At 38.9% G+C, this 15,524-nt stretch overlaps 2 protein-coding genes across 3 annotated transcripts; one reads left to right on the top strand and one right to left on the bottom strand.

Annotated features, from left to right (window-relative positions):
• Positions 1-2,214: 2,214 nt before the first annotated feature.
• LOC108622266 (alkaline phosphatase, tissue-nonspecific isozyme) lies at positions 2,215-9,366 on the top strand. Its single transcript, XM_026811309.1, has 9 exons — positions 2,215-5,033; positions 5,665-5,867; positions 6,326-6,518; positions 6,662-6,825; positions 7,123-7,470; positions 7,556-7,754; positions 8,218-8,436; positions 8,649-8,837; positions 9,056-9,366. Exons 1-8 carry the CDS (start codon positions 4,967-4,969, stop codon positions 8,825-8,827), a joined length of 1,572 nt encoding a protein of 523 aa, XP_026667110.1. The 5' UTR covers positions 2,215-4,966; the 3' UTR covers positions 8,828-8,837; positions 9,056-9,366.
• LOC108622267 (uncharacterized) lies at positions 9,074-14,086 on the bottom strand. Of its 2 annotated transcripts, XM_018020039.2 has the most exons (4): positions 13,692-14,086; positions 12,651-12,917; positions 11,728-11,886; positions 9,074-10,846 (listed from the first exon to the last, which is right to left on the bottom strand). In XM_018020039.2, exons 3-4 carry the CDS (start codon positions 11,810-11,812, stop codon positions 10,299-10,301), a joined length of 633 nt encoding a protein of 210 aa, XP_017875528.1. In that variant the 5' UTR covers positions 11,813-11,886; positions 12,651-12,917; positions 13,692-14,086; the 3' UTR covers positions 9,074-10,298. The 2 variants fall into 2 exon arrangements, with proteins under 2 accessions (XP_017875528.1, XP_017875529.1); XM_018020040.2 differs by lacking the exon at positions 12,651-12,917.
• Between the last annotated feature and the right edge of the window lie 1,438 nt (positions 14,087-15,524).

Below are 15,524 nucleotides of genomic sequence, written 5' to 3'. Positions count from 1 at the left end.
AAAAGAGTGAGTTGTAAATGGGAACGAGCATCGATTGGCAGACGATAATCTCGCGGGAAGGTAAGAGAAGGTTTTTCTTTTAACGTAACAAGGTTTCCTTTCGGCTCCACCTCCGCGTATTTCTGTTACTGTGCGTTCCAATTAATCTACGTGTATATATATGTATGTTACGGTTCGTCCTCCTCCAAACTTGACCTAATTTATGCACTGCCGTCAATTTGATTTTCTCAAACGACTCGCCTGGGAGCTGTACACGTTTCTTTATTTACGCCCAGCCTCGGTCAATCAGAACCGATCCGAATACGTTGTCAACAAATATTTTGTCAATTTTTACTTGAGTATTTCCAAATGAAAATTCATTAAGACTTGCGAGCGATCGTTCGTGGTTATTGCTTGGTTACTCAAGACGTAACGTTCGTTTCCGGTTATACTTGTTCTTCACGCGAGGTAAAATTGTTTGAGAGCGGTCGAGAAAGTCTCCGGTCTGCCTCCGTTCGACGGAGGGGTAAGCTGTTTGAAATAACTCGCGTGGCGAGACGATCTATCCGAGAAAAACATCGCGCACATATCAGTAGTGGTTAATGCGTTCTACTAGGCGTCTTTGCTTCTTCAACCCTCGTCTAAATCGCGTTTAAACACGACGCTTCTGGATACAGAAGATTTTCATATTAATATCCTCAGTTCTGTTACTCTTTTATTAATCATCTCATAATATAGTCACTCGTTACAATCAATTATTATGTAAATTGAAAATAATTACATGATTGAACTGATTCTACGTTTTAATGCAATTGGGAAGAATTGTAGGAATTTGAATAATTTTCTCACACCGGAAATGGTCGACAGACGTGATGGACGAGGATGATGGAAGGGCGCCTTGCAATTAGCGTGTAACGTAGACTGTCAATTATTACCTGTTACATCTCGAATCGAGTATTCCGGCAGTGAGCCGCTGCGGTGAGGCACGTCGGCGTCGCCTGCTTTTGTAGCGAACGATTCTTCTTTTTTTAAGGGACCTCGAACCACGTTCGAGTGCCACTCGAACTCTCTCCAATGTCAATGGAGAACAAGAACGGAGCGGGCAGCTACAGGCTTCTTGTGTCCCGCGGTTCGCGTTTCAAGATAATGTCAAGAGAATCTTCGCGTAGTACACATCTCGGATCGCCCCTTCGTTTCGCGTTCGCGAGACTTTCTCGGATCCAATGAATAAATTCAAGAGCTTCTTCGCACAAAGATCTACATAATGTAGACCGTTACGGGAACCGTGAAACGTTGAGCGTATTTCGTTTAACAAAAATTCTGACGATTTGCATATTTAAGTAAAAATTAATTCATTGTTTTAAGCCAGGCGCAGGGTTCGTATAATTCTTCCCGCACGGCTCGCTTCCCCTCTTTTTCGTCCGTATTTCGATCCCCACTACTATTTTCCTCATGCGCCTTCGCTGACCATGCCTAGCATACCCCCATCAAGTACCAATCCCTATCATGGTTGCGTCGTCTCCACTTTCCGGCCGAGGGAAAAATTATACGATCCCTGGTCAGGCGTGGCCGTCTGTATCGCGTACGCAATATGGCCCTGAGCGGGAGCACAGGTGGGGATGCGTTAAGTAGTATAAACGTATTATGGTCCCCTGAGTTACTATCACTATGGCAGGAAGTGGGGATTGTTGCTAGAGTAGGGAGAAACGAGTTGGCCTGAGCCTGGTTTAAGCAATATAGACCGGGCGTTCGTAACACAAAAAATGGAACAATTTTTTACAGTCTGCTATTGATAGGGGAAATATTTACCGCCACAAGCTGTAGATAGATGTACTTAAAAATCTTCGTTACGTGTTAATGCATACTTAAACATTAACTTTAGTTAGCAAAAAGACCGTAGTTTCTTGAAACAACTTTCAAACAGTCTGCCATTTATTTGAGCACAAGACAAGATTGCGCGATCCATGAAAAGCTTATTGACAGATGGTTTTCTCCAGTACAAGAATAAAGCTTACTTATGTTAGTTAGCAATTAAATCGTATAAGAACAATCGTCTTTGTACTGGAGAAAACCATCTGTCAATAAGCTTTTCATGGATCGCGCAATCTTGTCTTGTGCTCAAATAAATGGCAGACTGTTTGAAAGTTGTTTCAAGAAACTACGGTCTTTTTGCTAACTAAAGTTAATGTTTAAGTATGCATTAACACGTAACGAAGATTTTTAAGTACATCTATCTACAGCTTGTGGCTGTAAATATTTCCCCTATCAATGGCAGACTGTAAAAAATTGTTCCATTTTTTGTGTTACGAACGCCCGGACTAATAGTCATTTGAGTCTCGTTTCGCTTTAGAAAGAATTTGACGTAATTCGCTTCGTATATCTTCTTGCGAAAAAGCTCAAAGACAAGAGAGGGAGAGAATCGGTGAGTGAGAGTGAGAGAGTGTGCGAGTGTTCTCTGCCATCGTTAAGTCAATTTTAACGTGTACGTACGCACGCTTTGTGAGTGAGCGAGAAATGAAACGGACAAGCGGACCGTTGCAGATGGATAGATGTGTATTTTTACTGACGAGGTCAGTGAACGATGTACGTGGCCTGAAAGAGAGGGACAGGAGCGAAGTGGACAGACTTGTAAGACGATTAGAACGTTTATTGTTGTGAGCCGAGCTTCTGTAATCGATTCCACCTGGACGGAATTCAGGGTGGTAAAATAAAATCGTCAACCGGGTCAGTGATAGTAGAATCGAACCGGAGGAACTTGGAGAATCAGACAGGTTTACGATGGTCCATCACTATACAGACTACGAACGTCCATCTGTTTTCCGGAGACGAAAGAATGAACGAGAATGGAAATGAAATTATTCATTGTCACGTTTCATCACACATGCATGTATTGAGTGAGTCGAATCATTTAAGAGGTACCAAAAGCAAAAGAAACAAAAACTGTTGGCAATAATATTCGATTTACAAAGAGAAGAAGAGTGATAGGGAGAGAGAGAAAGAGAGCGAGAGAGAGAGAGAGAGAGGTGAATGGTGCGGCGTCTTTAAAATTAATCGATACAGCGTGCCTGTATCCCGTTCGATTTACTGTAATTTATCGTGTAAGAGAGATTTGTAGAGAGTTTATAAATTAGGCCAAATTGTCACGGCGAGAGTTCTACGAAATAGCGATGTTTCCTTTACTCCCAAAAGTCATGGCCAACTATTCACCCCCACTTCGTTCTACGATTAATGAATTAATGAATTAATGAATTCATTTGAAACGATCGTTTGTGGGATAAATTAATACAGTACTTGGTAAAAGTAGCAAATGAGACAATTTCAAATGGAAAGAATTGTTGGCCATGGCTGTGGGGACAGGAGATCGTGTTACAGCGTGATAATCGCGTAACGATTATGCCTCGATGATGAAATCATTAGGATTGACGTATCAGAGGAACTTAGAATGGTCTGGCGTAATAATTCTTCTGTTTCTTTTATGACACCTGTTCTGTGTCAAAGGTTAATGGAATTTCGTTTATCCTTCCAGCAGTCGTTCTACGTACAGAGAATCCAGTGCACGAAAAAATTCTTTCCCATTTAACTTTAATCTCTAAAAAGTTGTCGAACTCATCTAAGTATCTCCTTAATTTCTTATTTTTTCACGTAGTACTAAGCTCATGATTCTCGTTCCAAATTTAATTGTTATTATCAGTCGAAAATGAGTGATCGTGAAGTGACGACTGCTCGAAGATTGAACAGAAGTTTCAATTTTCCTTGGACAAAGTCAAAGCGCTCATTATTTACAGAAGCCAGAATGGAGAATCAAAATTTATTAACTCGTGTCCGTTTATATTACTCGTTATACTCGTTAGTAGCAGATTAAGATAGGTTGAGCTAATTGAAGATCGGGATTCTGCTTGAATCCTCGAGAGTTACAATCTTTTGGCTAAGTAATTATCATTAGGAGAAGCGTTTGATAATTATCTTTCCTTTTTTATTATACACTTTTTTTATTGGGAAGAAGAAATGAGGATTTTGTGGGGTCACAGTTTCTTCTTTTGTTAGTGTGTGCCCGTCACACACGTTGGAAAACAGAAGGAAGGGTTTAGTGGAAATTGTATCACTATTACGCGATGTGTTACGATCTGTAAGAACTGGCAATGACTATGAAAACAAAAATCAAATAAAACGTTACAGTGAATGTTAGCTAATCAAATCTTCTTTCATTTCCTTGCTATTGTCACTTTCTTATACGAGAACGTATGTTATTTAATTATCATCGTCAGTATAATCGAGGAACACGAGTATAGTTAAGAGCATAGCTGAAATTGTAATGAAAATTACACATTTTTATGAACACCTTATTGGAGGGCGTGTGGGATATGGCTGAACCACGTTTCACCTTTGACATTTTATCTAGCAACATTGCATCACCTGTTCTTCTCAATTCAACGTAGCATTCGTTAAATTCTTGAAACAACAAGATATAAAAATGCAGAGATTCCAAATTATATACAGGGTGTTTCGTAAAAATGGTGGACGAAACTTTAGGAGTATATTCCTAATGCTTAGAAAAGACAAAAAAAAAGTTATATTAACCACCATTTACGAAACATCCTGTAGGTTGTAGTCGTTCGTTTCTCGAGTACCTATAGATTTACTATTCAGAGTAATTATTTATTTTTACGATCGTGTTAAGCATTTCCTATCCCTGTCTATCCTATATTTCTAGTCCCTGTCTTGTACAGGAAACAGGTACTTAAGCAAATACTTAAGGCGGTCTTAAATATGAGTAACGACTCTGAATACCGGCTATAGTGCGCGTTGAAATATTGTTACCAAGCATTGAAAGTATGAGAAGCCTTCCTTATCAGCGACAGGGAGCGTACTGATGTAGAACCAGAACGTGACATTTAGCTCACAGTTCTTAAATCCTATCCGTCAGTCTTACTTAACATGAGCAGCTATTAACAGTTTCTTCGAATTTTTAAATTCCACCGAGTTAATAATGAAGCTCGTGACGTTGTTCCTTGGTTTCCTTATTGCCAGAGCGGCTAACGCTACAGTGAAGGAAGGTATACAATGATTTCAATAAATGACGCAACTCCATTTTGCGATCGTCAATTATGATCGTCAGCGGCTTCTCGTAAAAAATCTTTCTTCCAATTTGTTTCGTTATGTTCCATTTACAAACATTACAGTTTCTTCTTTTAATTATTAACAATTTGATGATTTATGGATTCAGAAATAATAGAACTGGCTCATATCTGCTACGTGCACATCGTCGCGCACATGGCTTTCGACCATTACCGTTATCATATCTGTAGCACGTATGAGCTTATCGGAGTTCGCGTGGCGCGTACATGCATACAGTGCTTTGCAAAAGTTTACAATTACCCGCGATTCTCTACAATCTTATAATTTAATTAATTGTTTACGATTTTAATTTACCGTTTCGTTTCTTCATAATTATGTACAATTTCAAGATTGACGAAACGAAATGCACAAGAATATATTTATATTATATAGGATATATAAGGAATATTATATAGAAATTTCCCAGAATTATTATAAAATTATTACTTCGATGCCTTTCCTTATATTAAAAGAATAATTCGTTCTAAAGGTGGTAAACTTTTGATCAACACTGTATCTGTAAATACGATCTCGTGAACGCGACGATTGAACTATTCTACGATTGCGTAGATATTAAACATTGGCGAGTATTAGCGGACGGCGAGCTGGAGGAAGCTCTCGGCTATAAATGGAATACAAATCTAGCGAAGAACGTGATAATCTTTGTCGGCGATGGCATGAGTCCTGATACCATAACCGCCAGTAGAATATACCGTGCCGGTGAGACCAGCCGCCTGGCTTGGGAACACTTTCCTCATATATGCATTCTCAAGGTCTCGCATTTCTCAAATTTAAAAACTAACTACAATAATTTTTATCATTCAATTCAATTCAATTCAAATTATTAGAATCTTAATTTTAATATTTAATAGTAGTAATAATAGTAATTGTTTATTTCATGCTTCTCGATCTTGAAACTCACATTTAGTACTTTCATATTACCTTTCCTTCTTGTTTTATCTTGTGCCTTTATTTCCTTAGATTCATTACTTTCTTTTGTTTATTTTAAACAATTATTTTCTTTTTCTTAGTGTTTTATATCCTAAAAACCATGACACTTTTTCAGACACCTCACTAACATGTATTGCTCTTTCCTTTGCCAGCACGTGACCTCTAATTGAAATATTTAATAATAAATTAGTGTTTTACTACGATTTAAACAGTAATCTATTTTATAGAATATATCAAAAATTAATGTAAGATCAAAGTATAAATATGGTAATTTAATTAGACTTACAACACTGACAAACAAGTACCTGACTCGGCCTCGACTGCAACTGCTCTGTTCGGTGGTGTGAAAACGAATTACGAAGTAGTTGGCGTAGACGTGAACGTGGAACTGAACAATTGCTCGGCGAGTTTGAATACGGAGTATCACGTGGATTCTATAATCTCGTGGGCTCAGGCAGTTGGCAAAGACACAGGTCAGTCAGGCGACGAAAGCTATACCACTCGCAATAATTAAAATCAGTAACAACAATTAAATAATTAATAATTCGTACCAGCAATACGAATGTAGGACGTATTAAATGAAGTTGAAAAATATTGAGATATGGGGATTTTGTAGGATTCGTGACGACGACGAGGGTGACTCACGCAACTCCCGCACCACTGTACGCTCACAGCCCTAACAGGCGATGGGAGTGCGAGACCAAAATGCCAGCGTACGCCGCGAGATGCAAAGACATCGCTCGACAACTGGTCGAGGACTTACCAGGAAAAAATATCAAGGCAAACTATAATATTCCCACGATTAAATACTTAACAGACCCTTCGTGGTAAATGAACACATAACAGCCTCGTACGAATGTTCTATTAATTTTCACTCATCCACACTCCTCCCATAATTTGATCAATTGATACAAACGTGAAATTGAATGTTACCTTGATTAATAATTTGAGATTTAATCTATCGTTAAAATTGGACAGAAACATACATTTAATGAAGAACAAGAGGACGAAATAGTAGATGTTACCTTAAAGATAAAATACACAACATAAGTAAGAATGAAACAATTTTGAATTTAGGTGATTATGGGGGGTGGTAGGCAAATGTTGAAGTCAAACGCCACAGGCACCGAGTTCGATCCTATAGACACTTGGGCTGGCCACAGGGAGGATGGGAGAGATTTGGTAGACCTTTGGAGGAAGGATAAACTCTCTAGGAAAGTGGCATTCGATATCGTACAGAACAACGAAGAGTTATCTGGTATAGATACGAAAAACGTTGAATATCTGTTGGGAATCTTTGCGAACGGTCACATCAGTATGGATTGGAAGAGGGAGAAAGGTCCTAAGGGACAACCCAGTCTCGAAGAGATGACCGTGGCTGCGTTGAAAATCTTGCAAAAATCGAAACAAGGCTATGTCCTCGTGGTACGTATCAGTTGTATAATTATTGTCTTATACTAAATGGAGCATAAGATATTCTTTTTTTTGTTAATGAAATAATAATTGGCAGGTCGAGGGTGGCCTTATAGATTATGCCCATCACCGTGGTTACGCTGCCCAAGCGTTGTTAGAAACTGTCAGATTCTCAGATGCCATAAACGCGACTATGAAAATGATTAACACTGAAGACACTCTTGTAATAGTCACTAGCGACCATACTCATTCCCTCAGCTTCAATGGCTATAGTAAACGAGGCTCAGATATTTTAGGTATTAATTCAATTCTAATTAAGTACGTCACTGCAAAAGTTCTCTTATCCAGTTTTAAATAAAATACAAACGTTTACATTTTATGATAAAACGTTTTCAAATGATCCTTCAGTTTTTATACAAGTATTCTTTCATCGTAAAAATTGGAAGATCGTTCAAATAAAAGTCATCATTTTTAAATCGAACAAATCAGTTTTTCTGTAACTTAGAGTTAGCAACTTCGAAACTTTTATACATGACAGACAGTGTTTATATTTTTGGCAATTGTCTTATAAGTGTATAAAATCCGCAAATCTACTTATGAAAGTGTTATCTTAGGTTTGTAGCATAATGCCGAAACCCATGCTGAAGTACGATGAGACCTGATCCATTAATCGGGCACGTACTTTTGCACTGACCGACTTTAGAAATTCGAAATGTAATAATTCAAATGTTGTATCTAATAGCAGATTGATTTCCATAGGTATAGCTCAGAATTCCAAATTCGATCGAATTCCATATACCACGTTAACGTACAGCACAGGTGGGCCAAATAATATTGCATACACAGTTAAAGAGAATATTGCAGTAAGAGAAGATCCATCTAAAAACGATACAAGATCGTTCACGTATAGTCAACAGGCGAATATCATATCAGACGAAGCTTATCACGGTGGCGGTGACGTAGCTGTTTATGCGATAGGTGCGAATGAGCCTTCATTCATTTATTCATACTTGCTCTTTCAAATATAATTTACTAAATTAAACTATACAAACTGCATCAACATTTCTCTAAAGAAATATTAATGTTAATGTCTTTTGCACACAATGTACAGAAATTCATTATTTGACAAACTAGGAATTTCAGGCTGAAGGAAACTTAAATCCTTGTTTTTCTTTTCTTTTTCTATTCAGGCCCATTCGCACATTTATTCCACAGTGTTCACGAGCAAAGCTACGTTCCACGCGTGATAGCACACGCTGCGAAATTGCAGCCGACGGCACAAGTGAACAACGCAGGGAACCAGTACACAACTTTCGTCAATGTCTTCCTATATTGCTGCCTGTCGTTGCTGCTCGCACTCCAATTATAACGAGAAATAGGTAGGCCCTCAGTTACACACAGTATTAAAGTTATTACTATTACATTAGATTTTAAGAAATTTTATTTTCGAGCCCCGCTCAGTCATTTCAATCAATTTTACAAGTATTACAGTGTACTTTCAATTAATTGCCTACTAATGGGGATAATTTCGAGTGAACTTCGCAAATCGTACAATATTTCAATAGAAAGTATTAAAATTTGATCTTTTATTTATCAGAAGAAAGTAAAACAGAAGTTACTGTAAGTAACGTATATTTAAAAAAAAAGGAAAAATAACGAAAGATCCAAGTTACATTTTTCCTTATCCGTACTTAAGTAAATGGGACGACAAGTGGGCCGTGAGAAAGTTCACGCTTGGATCCACTCGATCACAGATTAAGCCTAAAGTTGTTCAGCGGACGCATCAAATCTTTCTCACGAAGATCGACAGTTCGTACCGTATACGTAATCTCTAGATATAGAATAAATTTATTTTCTTCACGCACGTGTGTGTATAACAATTATAATATACATATATGTATATATATATATTTTCTCTCCTTGGGCGCGTATCATTCCTTTCTCTCTCTATATACAACAATGTTTAAAACGATTCTCAGTCTTCTGCTATAGAGGGTCAGGACGCATCGTCTCGCGAGTAACGCGTACAATAATTCATTGCACGCCGTGGCAACGATTAAAATATTTTCCTTATAAAGAAAAAAGAGCAAAGTAGAAAAAGAAGAATGAACGAAGACGTTACAGAAGAGCGTTACACACGTTCAGCTGCTAGCACAGCCATCCTCGTGTCCTCCGAAACGTTGCGACGTGACCGTCACGCGTATACGATTACGCGTATCAGTCCGATAAATTCGACGAACTACAAAATGCTTAGAGATATTCGCGTATAGCGTAAAAAAGAAGAAGAAAGAACCGACCGAGTCCATCGATCGACGTCCATAACGCAACTACCGTCCTATCTAACGGTGAAAAAGGACTTTCTGCCGGACGAGACTGTGACCATTTATCTGACTTATCCCCCGATCGTCTCGTTAACAGAGATCACGAGATTGTTAAAACGAAATACATGTTACACGATAAAACATAACGTTTCTGATTTTCACAGAAAGTTGAATTCGCATGAAACGCGGTCATACTTGATGTGAATTGAATCGTGTCTGAAACAAATTCAACACAGAGGGGATCGGCGTATTAAATACGTACAGTCTCGTCCAGCGAATGAATAACGGTAATCCGTCCGATGCGCGCGATCAAGCGAATAATTAAACTTGATCGCGTTTAAGTAAATCGTAGCGATAAGAATAATAATTCATGGGAGAGACGTGAATGGGGGGGGGCTATGGGGTTGAACGGAATTGCGAACGAAGCCTCTCTCGATTGCTCTCGTGTCTATTGATCTAACGAGACGGTCTGTTCGCGGCAAGCTTCGCTTTCACCTTGCCTCGGCGTAGGAGTACCGATCATTCGACTTTGCTTTTCTCGCATCTGTCTTGGCTGTGCGTTGCCGTCTCGTGGACGAGAATCTTGAGCGAGATGCAGCCGAGGCACAGAAGCGCCGAGATTAGGAAGACGAAGCCGGGCGTGTACTTCTCGCCCACCATTAAAATGAACAGGCCTATCAGTTGGAGGATTAATAGCAACGGCGCGAAATACACGGCCATGGTCAGGAAGAGCGGGTTCTTCTGTTTGCGCTTCTGTTGCTGGTCAAGTATTCGTAATTTCGGTTTGCAGGCCGGTGACACTTCGACGCTCGGTTCTAGCGCCTCCTTCGCGTGGACGACGGGGACCACGGACCGCCTGACGTTCTTGTAAAGGAAGAACAGTCTGGTTGTGAGCGTCTCCAGGAACTGGCCCAAGCATAGGTGCACTTTCTTCACTATCGGATGCGATTTCGAGTTGTCAAACGAGTAGAGGAGGTACGGGAAGAGATTCAAGTTCTGGCAGCAGTGGCGAATCTTCTGCATCGACGGGTGACGAAACAACGTCGGTGGCCCACTGTTACTTCCATCTAGAAGAATATTAAGTGTAATTATACATCGCAGAAATAATTATCAAGAGCTTGTAGTATAAATTAATTATTAATACGGTTTTATATTATTCTTGATAATATTTATTACTACATTGCGGACTTTATGCATTTATACCAAAATTGTGTATTTAAAGGAACGTAAAAAATGCATTAGATAAATATTTTATATAGGTTAGTGAATAGAATTTTATTTTATCTTGACATTATAGAAAAAGANAGCAGACAAAATTCATGTCATGTTTAAATATTTCCATTTTGCATACTATTATTACACATTATTTGTTTCTATACTATGTCATTCCTATTTGATATTACATTGACTATGTATCAAATTAGAGATTAGACCCTCTAATAAAGTGCCTTTTTATAAAAATATTTTGTAATAAAAAATATCCTTCATACTGGGAATTATACATATATCTGTTAGATTAGACATTACATAAATGTCCAATTAATTTTATTTCGATCAAAGGATCCAAGAAGTACGCTAAATAAATACTAAGCAGAATACATCATGTTTAACGGATCAAAGGAGATCATTACTAAATATCATTCTTTGCATAGATATCTTCCAAGTTGTTATTTATATGAAAATTCGCAATATGTTCGTGACTGTCAGTTTCGAACATTATTTGCGATTGTTGAAAGTTCATACGTGTTTGTCGATTCACTATCTAATGAATGAGGTGGATGCAAAACCGGTATACATGAAATTCTAGCTGCACGCATAGAAAACGAGAGACAGTAAATCGCTGTCGCAACTTGTAATAAGGTAATAAGCGAATTGTAGTACACGGGCCAGTTACGTCATGTCCGTTTCGCGGGTTATCGTCGCTGGAAAATAAAGCGGATCACCTCACCTTTCAGCATGTTGGAAACGCTTCGGACCAAAGTTGTTTTCCCAACGGCCTCGTCGTTTTCCATAATTCCCGACACTTTCGACATGCCCGTTCAGATAATGAAAACACGCTGCTAATTAATTATTCCGTCCTTCGAACTCGCACTATTGTTCTTCCTCTCTGCAAAAAAGATGATAATGGATTCATAAAATGATAATAGTCTTGCTTAATAAATTTATTGCAAACCGGTCTGTCCATAGCATGCAAATAAACGTTTCTAATACTATATATAGAATACTCGTATTCTAACATCATTATTTGTTTTAATTACATCATGTTTACATGATTAAAAAATTCCCCACAATTTCGGCTGATTTACGAGGTACGAAATCAAACAAGCTAATCTGTGTCGTCCCCTCGAATCTTTGGCCAATAACGATTCGACGTAATGTGTCGATCGTCACTCAGAGACCTTCGACTTTCGCCAGTTTGCCAAAGATGAGCGACGAACTTTAATGGGAATAAAGAATAACGAAAAGAAAAAAAAAAAAGAGCAAACGCCTGAAACCGATAGCCCCAAATGACCTGAGATTAACTCGCGGCTCGGCCGTGCTTTTTCAGACAATCTACGGCCCCGGTATCTTCGCCAATCGATTCGCTCGAACTTTAACGCGAACCGTCCTAACTATGTAAGCGGCCGGCCAAAAATTTCTAAGCAAAAATAACTCGCGTTTGAAGACCGACAGTCATTAAACCCAAATTGCTAGATAAAATTATCTGTCTAGACTGTCAACTATTAATTAAGGTCAACTGAGATTGTCCAGTGTCTTAAATATAATTGTACGAAATCTCTTGTACACTTCGTTGATTAGGAAATCATAAAAAATTTCTAATTATCATTTTACACGATTATAAATAAGAACTCAAGGTCACATTGTATATACCTTGAAACGAATGGAGAAAAATTTTTAACCGATGTAACCCGCGAACAATAGCTACTTCACAGTACGTTTGAAGAGTATGATCTGCGCGATGCGCTCTCTCGCGATGACACAAGTTCTCTGACACTCCCGCAGGCCGGTTCACCGGTTCATAATATACTCGTCACCCGTCGCCCCTCCTGTCCCTCGCAAATTGTTTAGCCGCGTAGGTGGTGTGTACCGTCGCGAAGCCAGTGAACGGCGCACACAACGACGGGATTTCTCTGCGTACTAGCCGAGTAAAAATCAAAATACATTCCGAAATGGTGGGAAGGTTACATTGATACATCGTTGTTAAGCTGTAAATTTATGTTAATCGTGTACGGTCAAGGATCTCCGCGCACAGAATTCGAATTCCCGCCGCGCTCCGAAGTTTCTCGACTCTAATCGACGACTCCTGCGCGCGTCGCTCGACGCTAATCCGGATTGATTGCTAACGAGGTAAACAAGGGGGACTGAAACAGAACCGAACCTTCATGCTTTCAAAGAATTCCCAACACTCCTTCGCCTGATGACCACCGATCTTCAAATTTAATTAAATCATGTAGGTTTATTAATAATTTTTCTGTGAAAATTATATTCGTTTATAAATTTAATAAATTGAACATAACACCCACTTGGCCTTCGTGTGTTTATGATATTGTCTTTGAATTTATGTCGACACGGTTGATGTTATTAGTTATTGAAAATTGTGTCAGATAAAACCGCAAACGGAAACCGAATTTCCAGGAAATCGTAGACACCATAGATTCATTTATCAGTGCTTAGGATAGAATCGATAGTTTCATTATCAAGACTTCAATAATCGTCCAAGTTCAATTAATCGCTGAAGTACATAGATTGAGAGTATCCTTTCCGATACTTATTAGGACCCCCCGGTCACGGGCTGATTAGAAAGGAAGCAACGGGACGCGCGATTACGCCTGGCCATGGGGCCAATTGAATGGTTCACCAAGGGTTGGAATTAGATTGAACGAGAAACTCGAAAGTTCCACGACTACTCACCTCTTCGCTCAGCTGTATCGTACGGACGGCTCAGTTAGGGTCGAGCACCGACCATATATACACCTTTCCTTCGTTTCTTCTAACTGCACTTCTCATAAACGTCGAACACGTTCGGGGATTCACAGAATATGCCCGTACGTCTCTTGATAGGCTCGCGGTTTCCTCTTTTTATTTCGAGGCGGTGATCGATCAGACCTCGAACTCCTCGACTGCGCTCGTTTTACCGCTCGCTTCGGAGCACGGGACCGGAACCCTGCCTGGTTGCCTGTGCACAGTAGTCTACGTGCGCTCGCGATTACGGCAACACACAACGACTATGACCAAAAAGCTAACCGGCGACGCTGCCAGTACTTAACAGTGGTCTGCACGAGCAGCGACCTCAGCTGCGAGTTCCTTTCTAACCAGCGTCCCGGTGCCACGAACCAGTCGAACAGTCGATTGGTGGCTCGGCTGGCACACAAGGGCGCCGGCCAGTACCGCCATTACTGCAGGCTTTACGGGTTCTCTCAAATTCATTCTAATACGTGTAACATAAGTTAGATCGTGATTTTTCAAACAACTCATAGGGTAGATACAATATTCGTAGTCATTCTACAATTATTTTTTTGCTTTGACATTGTAGATGATAATTATTCAACTTCCCACTGCGTTTTATTTATTATACAGTCTAATAGTTATAGAATAAGTTTAAAAAAAATACTTACATCGTGCAATTTAATTTTTTATTACATAGCATCCAGACTGTTTCAATTTATTTGAATCTCAGACACAATTGTAATGCCAATGTGATCATTCTCTATCGTTCTGCTCATTATACATGATATTATCTATCATATCGAGATTTATAGTAGTTCTGATCAATTGCCCATTCAGTTCTAATCAGTTCATGTGAATACATATAGAGAATACAATATACAACTGTTCACTATGCAATAAAAGCGTTTATTCGATATAAAATACACAATAGAGAATTGTTCATCATACAGAAGAAGCATTTATACAACGTAAAATATAGAATGCAATATAGAACTGTTCATTGTGCAGTAAAACTATTTATACAATATGAGGTATGAAATATAATATAGAACTGTCCATTATAAAATCAGGTGTTCAAAATACAATCATTTTATATTTAATCATAAGCCAGTGAATAGAAGTAGAGACGTTTACTATAAAAATATTTATGCAATATAAAATATAGAAAACCTCATACAATAAAAATATTATATAGAATATTTTATAGAAATGCTTTTTAAGATATACAAAATATCGACCAGGGTGTTTGAAACTGTAGATACAACTCTGGCCCGCGAACCAATTGCTGGACTTCTTCAGAGAATAATGCGTACGCTGCAATCAATGATACCGTTCTCACCAACACAGCAACGCTTCGTTCAGTATGAGAACTATCCAACTAGTGTGCGTAAATATCTGTTTCCCCCGTTTTCTCGTACATACAACACAATTGCGTTCGGGGTCTGTGTCAGCGTGGATAGAATTGACGAGTGCAGCTGTACGTGGATAACGAAAAGGGATGGGCGAAGGAAACGAGGGCTCAGTCACGTAGATATTTAGGTATATCACGAGGAAAGCTCGTGCTCTTTCGAAAGTCTGGTTCCAAATGTCGATAGGGGTTCACATTACCAGTTAGCGTCATTACCTTACTTTAAGTTTATTACGTTGTAGATGTTAATGAGGCATTCGAGAGCAACGAGAGAATTGGAGCAAAACACGTTCAGTTTCTTGCGACATAGAATTCTTATAAAGTATTTATAATTCAGACATGTTGGACTAAAATCGAATACAGAAGTGTTTCGAGTTTAACAAATTATT

This window comes from Ceratina calcarata, unplaced genomic scaffold (genome assembly GCF_001652005.2).
Source record: "Ceratina calcarata isolate Rehan_Ccalc_2016 unplaced genomic scaffold, ASM165200v1 scaffold211.2, whole genome shotgun sequence".
In the NCBI taxonomy this organism is placed as follows: domain Eukaryota; kingdom Metazoa; phylum Arthropoda; class Insecta; order Hymenoptera; family Apidae; genus Ceratina; species Ceratina calcarata.
This window is presented reverse-complemented; position numbering and strand designations above follow the sequence as displayed.

Excerpts from the sequence above, each read along its gene's own strand:
- LOC108622266 (XM_026811309.1), top strand. The coding sequence starts at position 4,967 with ATGAAGCTCGTGACGTTGTTCCTTGGTTTCCTTATTGCCAGAGCGGCT. Across the intron at positions 5,868-6,325 it reads CTCATATATGCATTCTCAAG|ACTTACAACACTGACAAACA; the intron begins GTCTCGCATTTC and ends TAATTTAATTAG. Across the intron at positions 7,471-7,555 it reads AACAAGGCTATGTCCTCGTG|GTCGAGGGTGGCCTTATAGA; the intron begins GTACGTATCAGT and ends AATAATTGGCAG.
- LOC108622267 (XM_018020039.2), bottom strand. The coding sequence starts at position 11,812 with ATGTCGAAAGTGTCGGGAATTATGGAAAACGACGAGGCCGTTGGGAAA. Across the intron at positions 10,847-11,727 it reads CGTTTCCAACATGCTGAAAG|ATGGAAGTAACAGTGGGCCA; the intron begins GTGAGGTGATCC and ends ATATTCTTCTAG.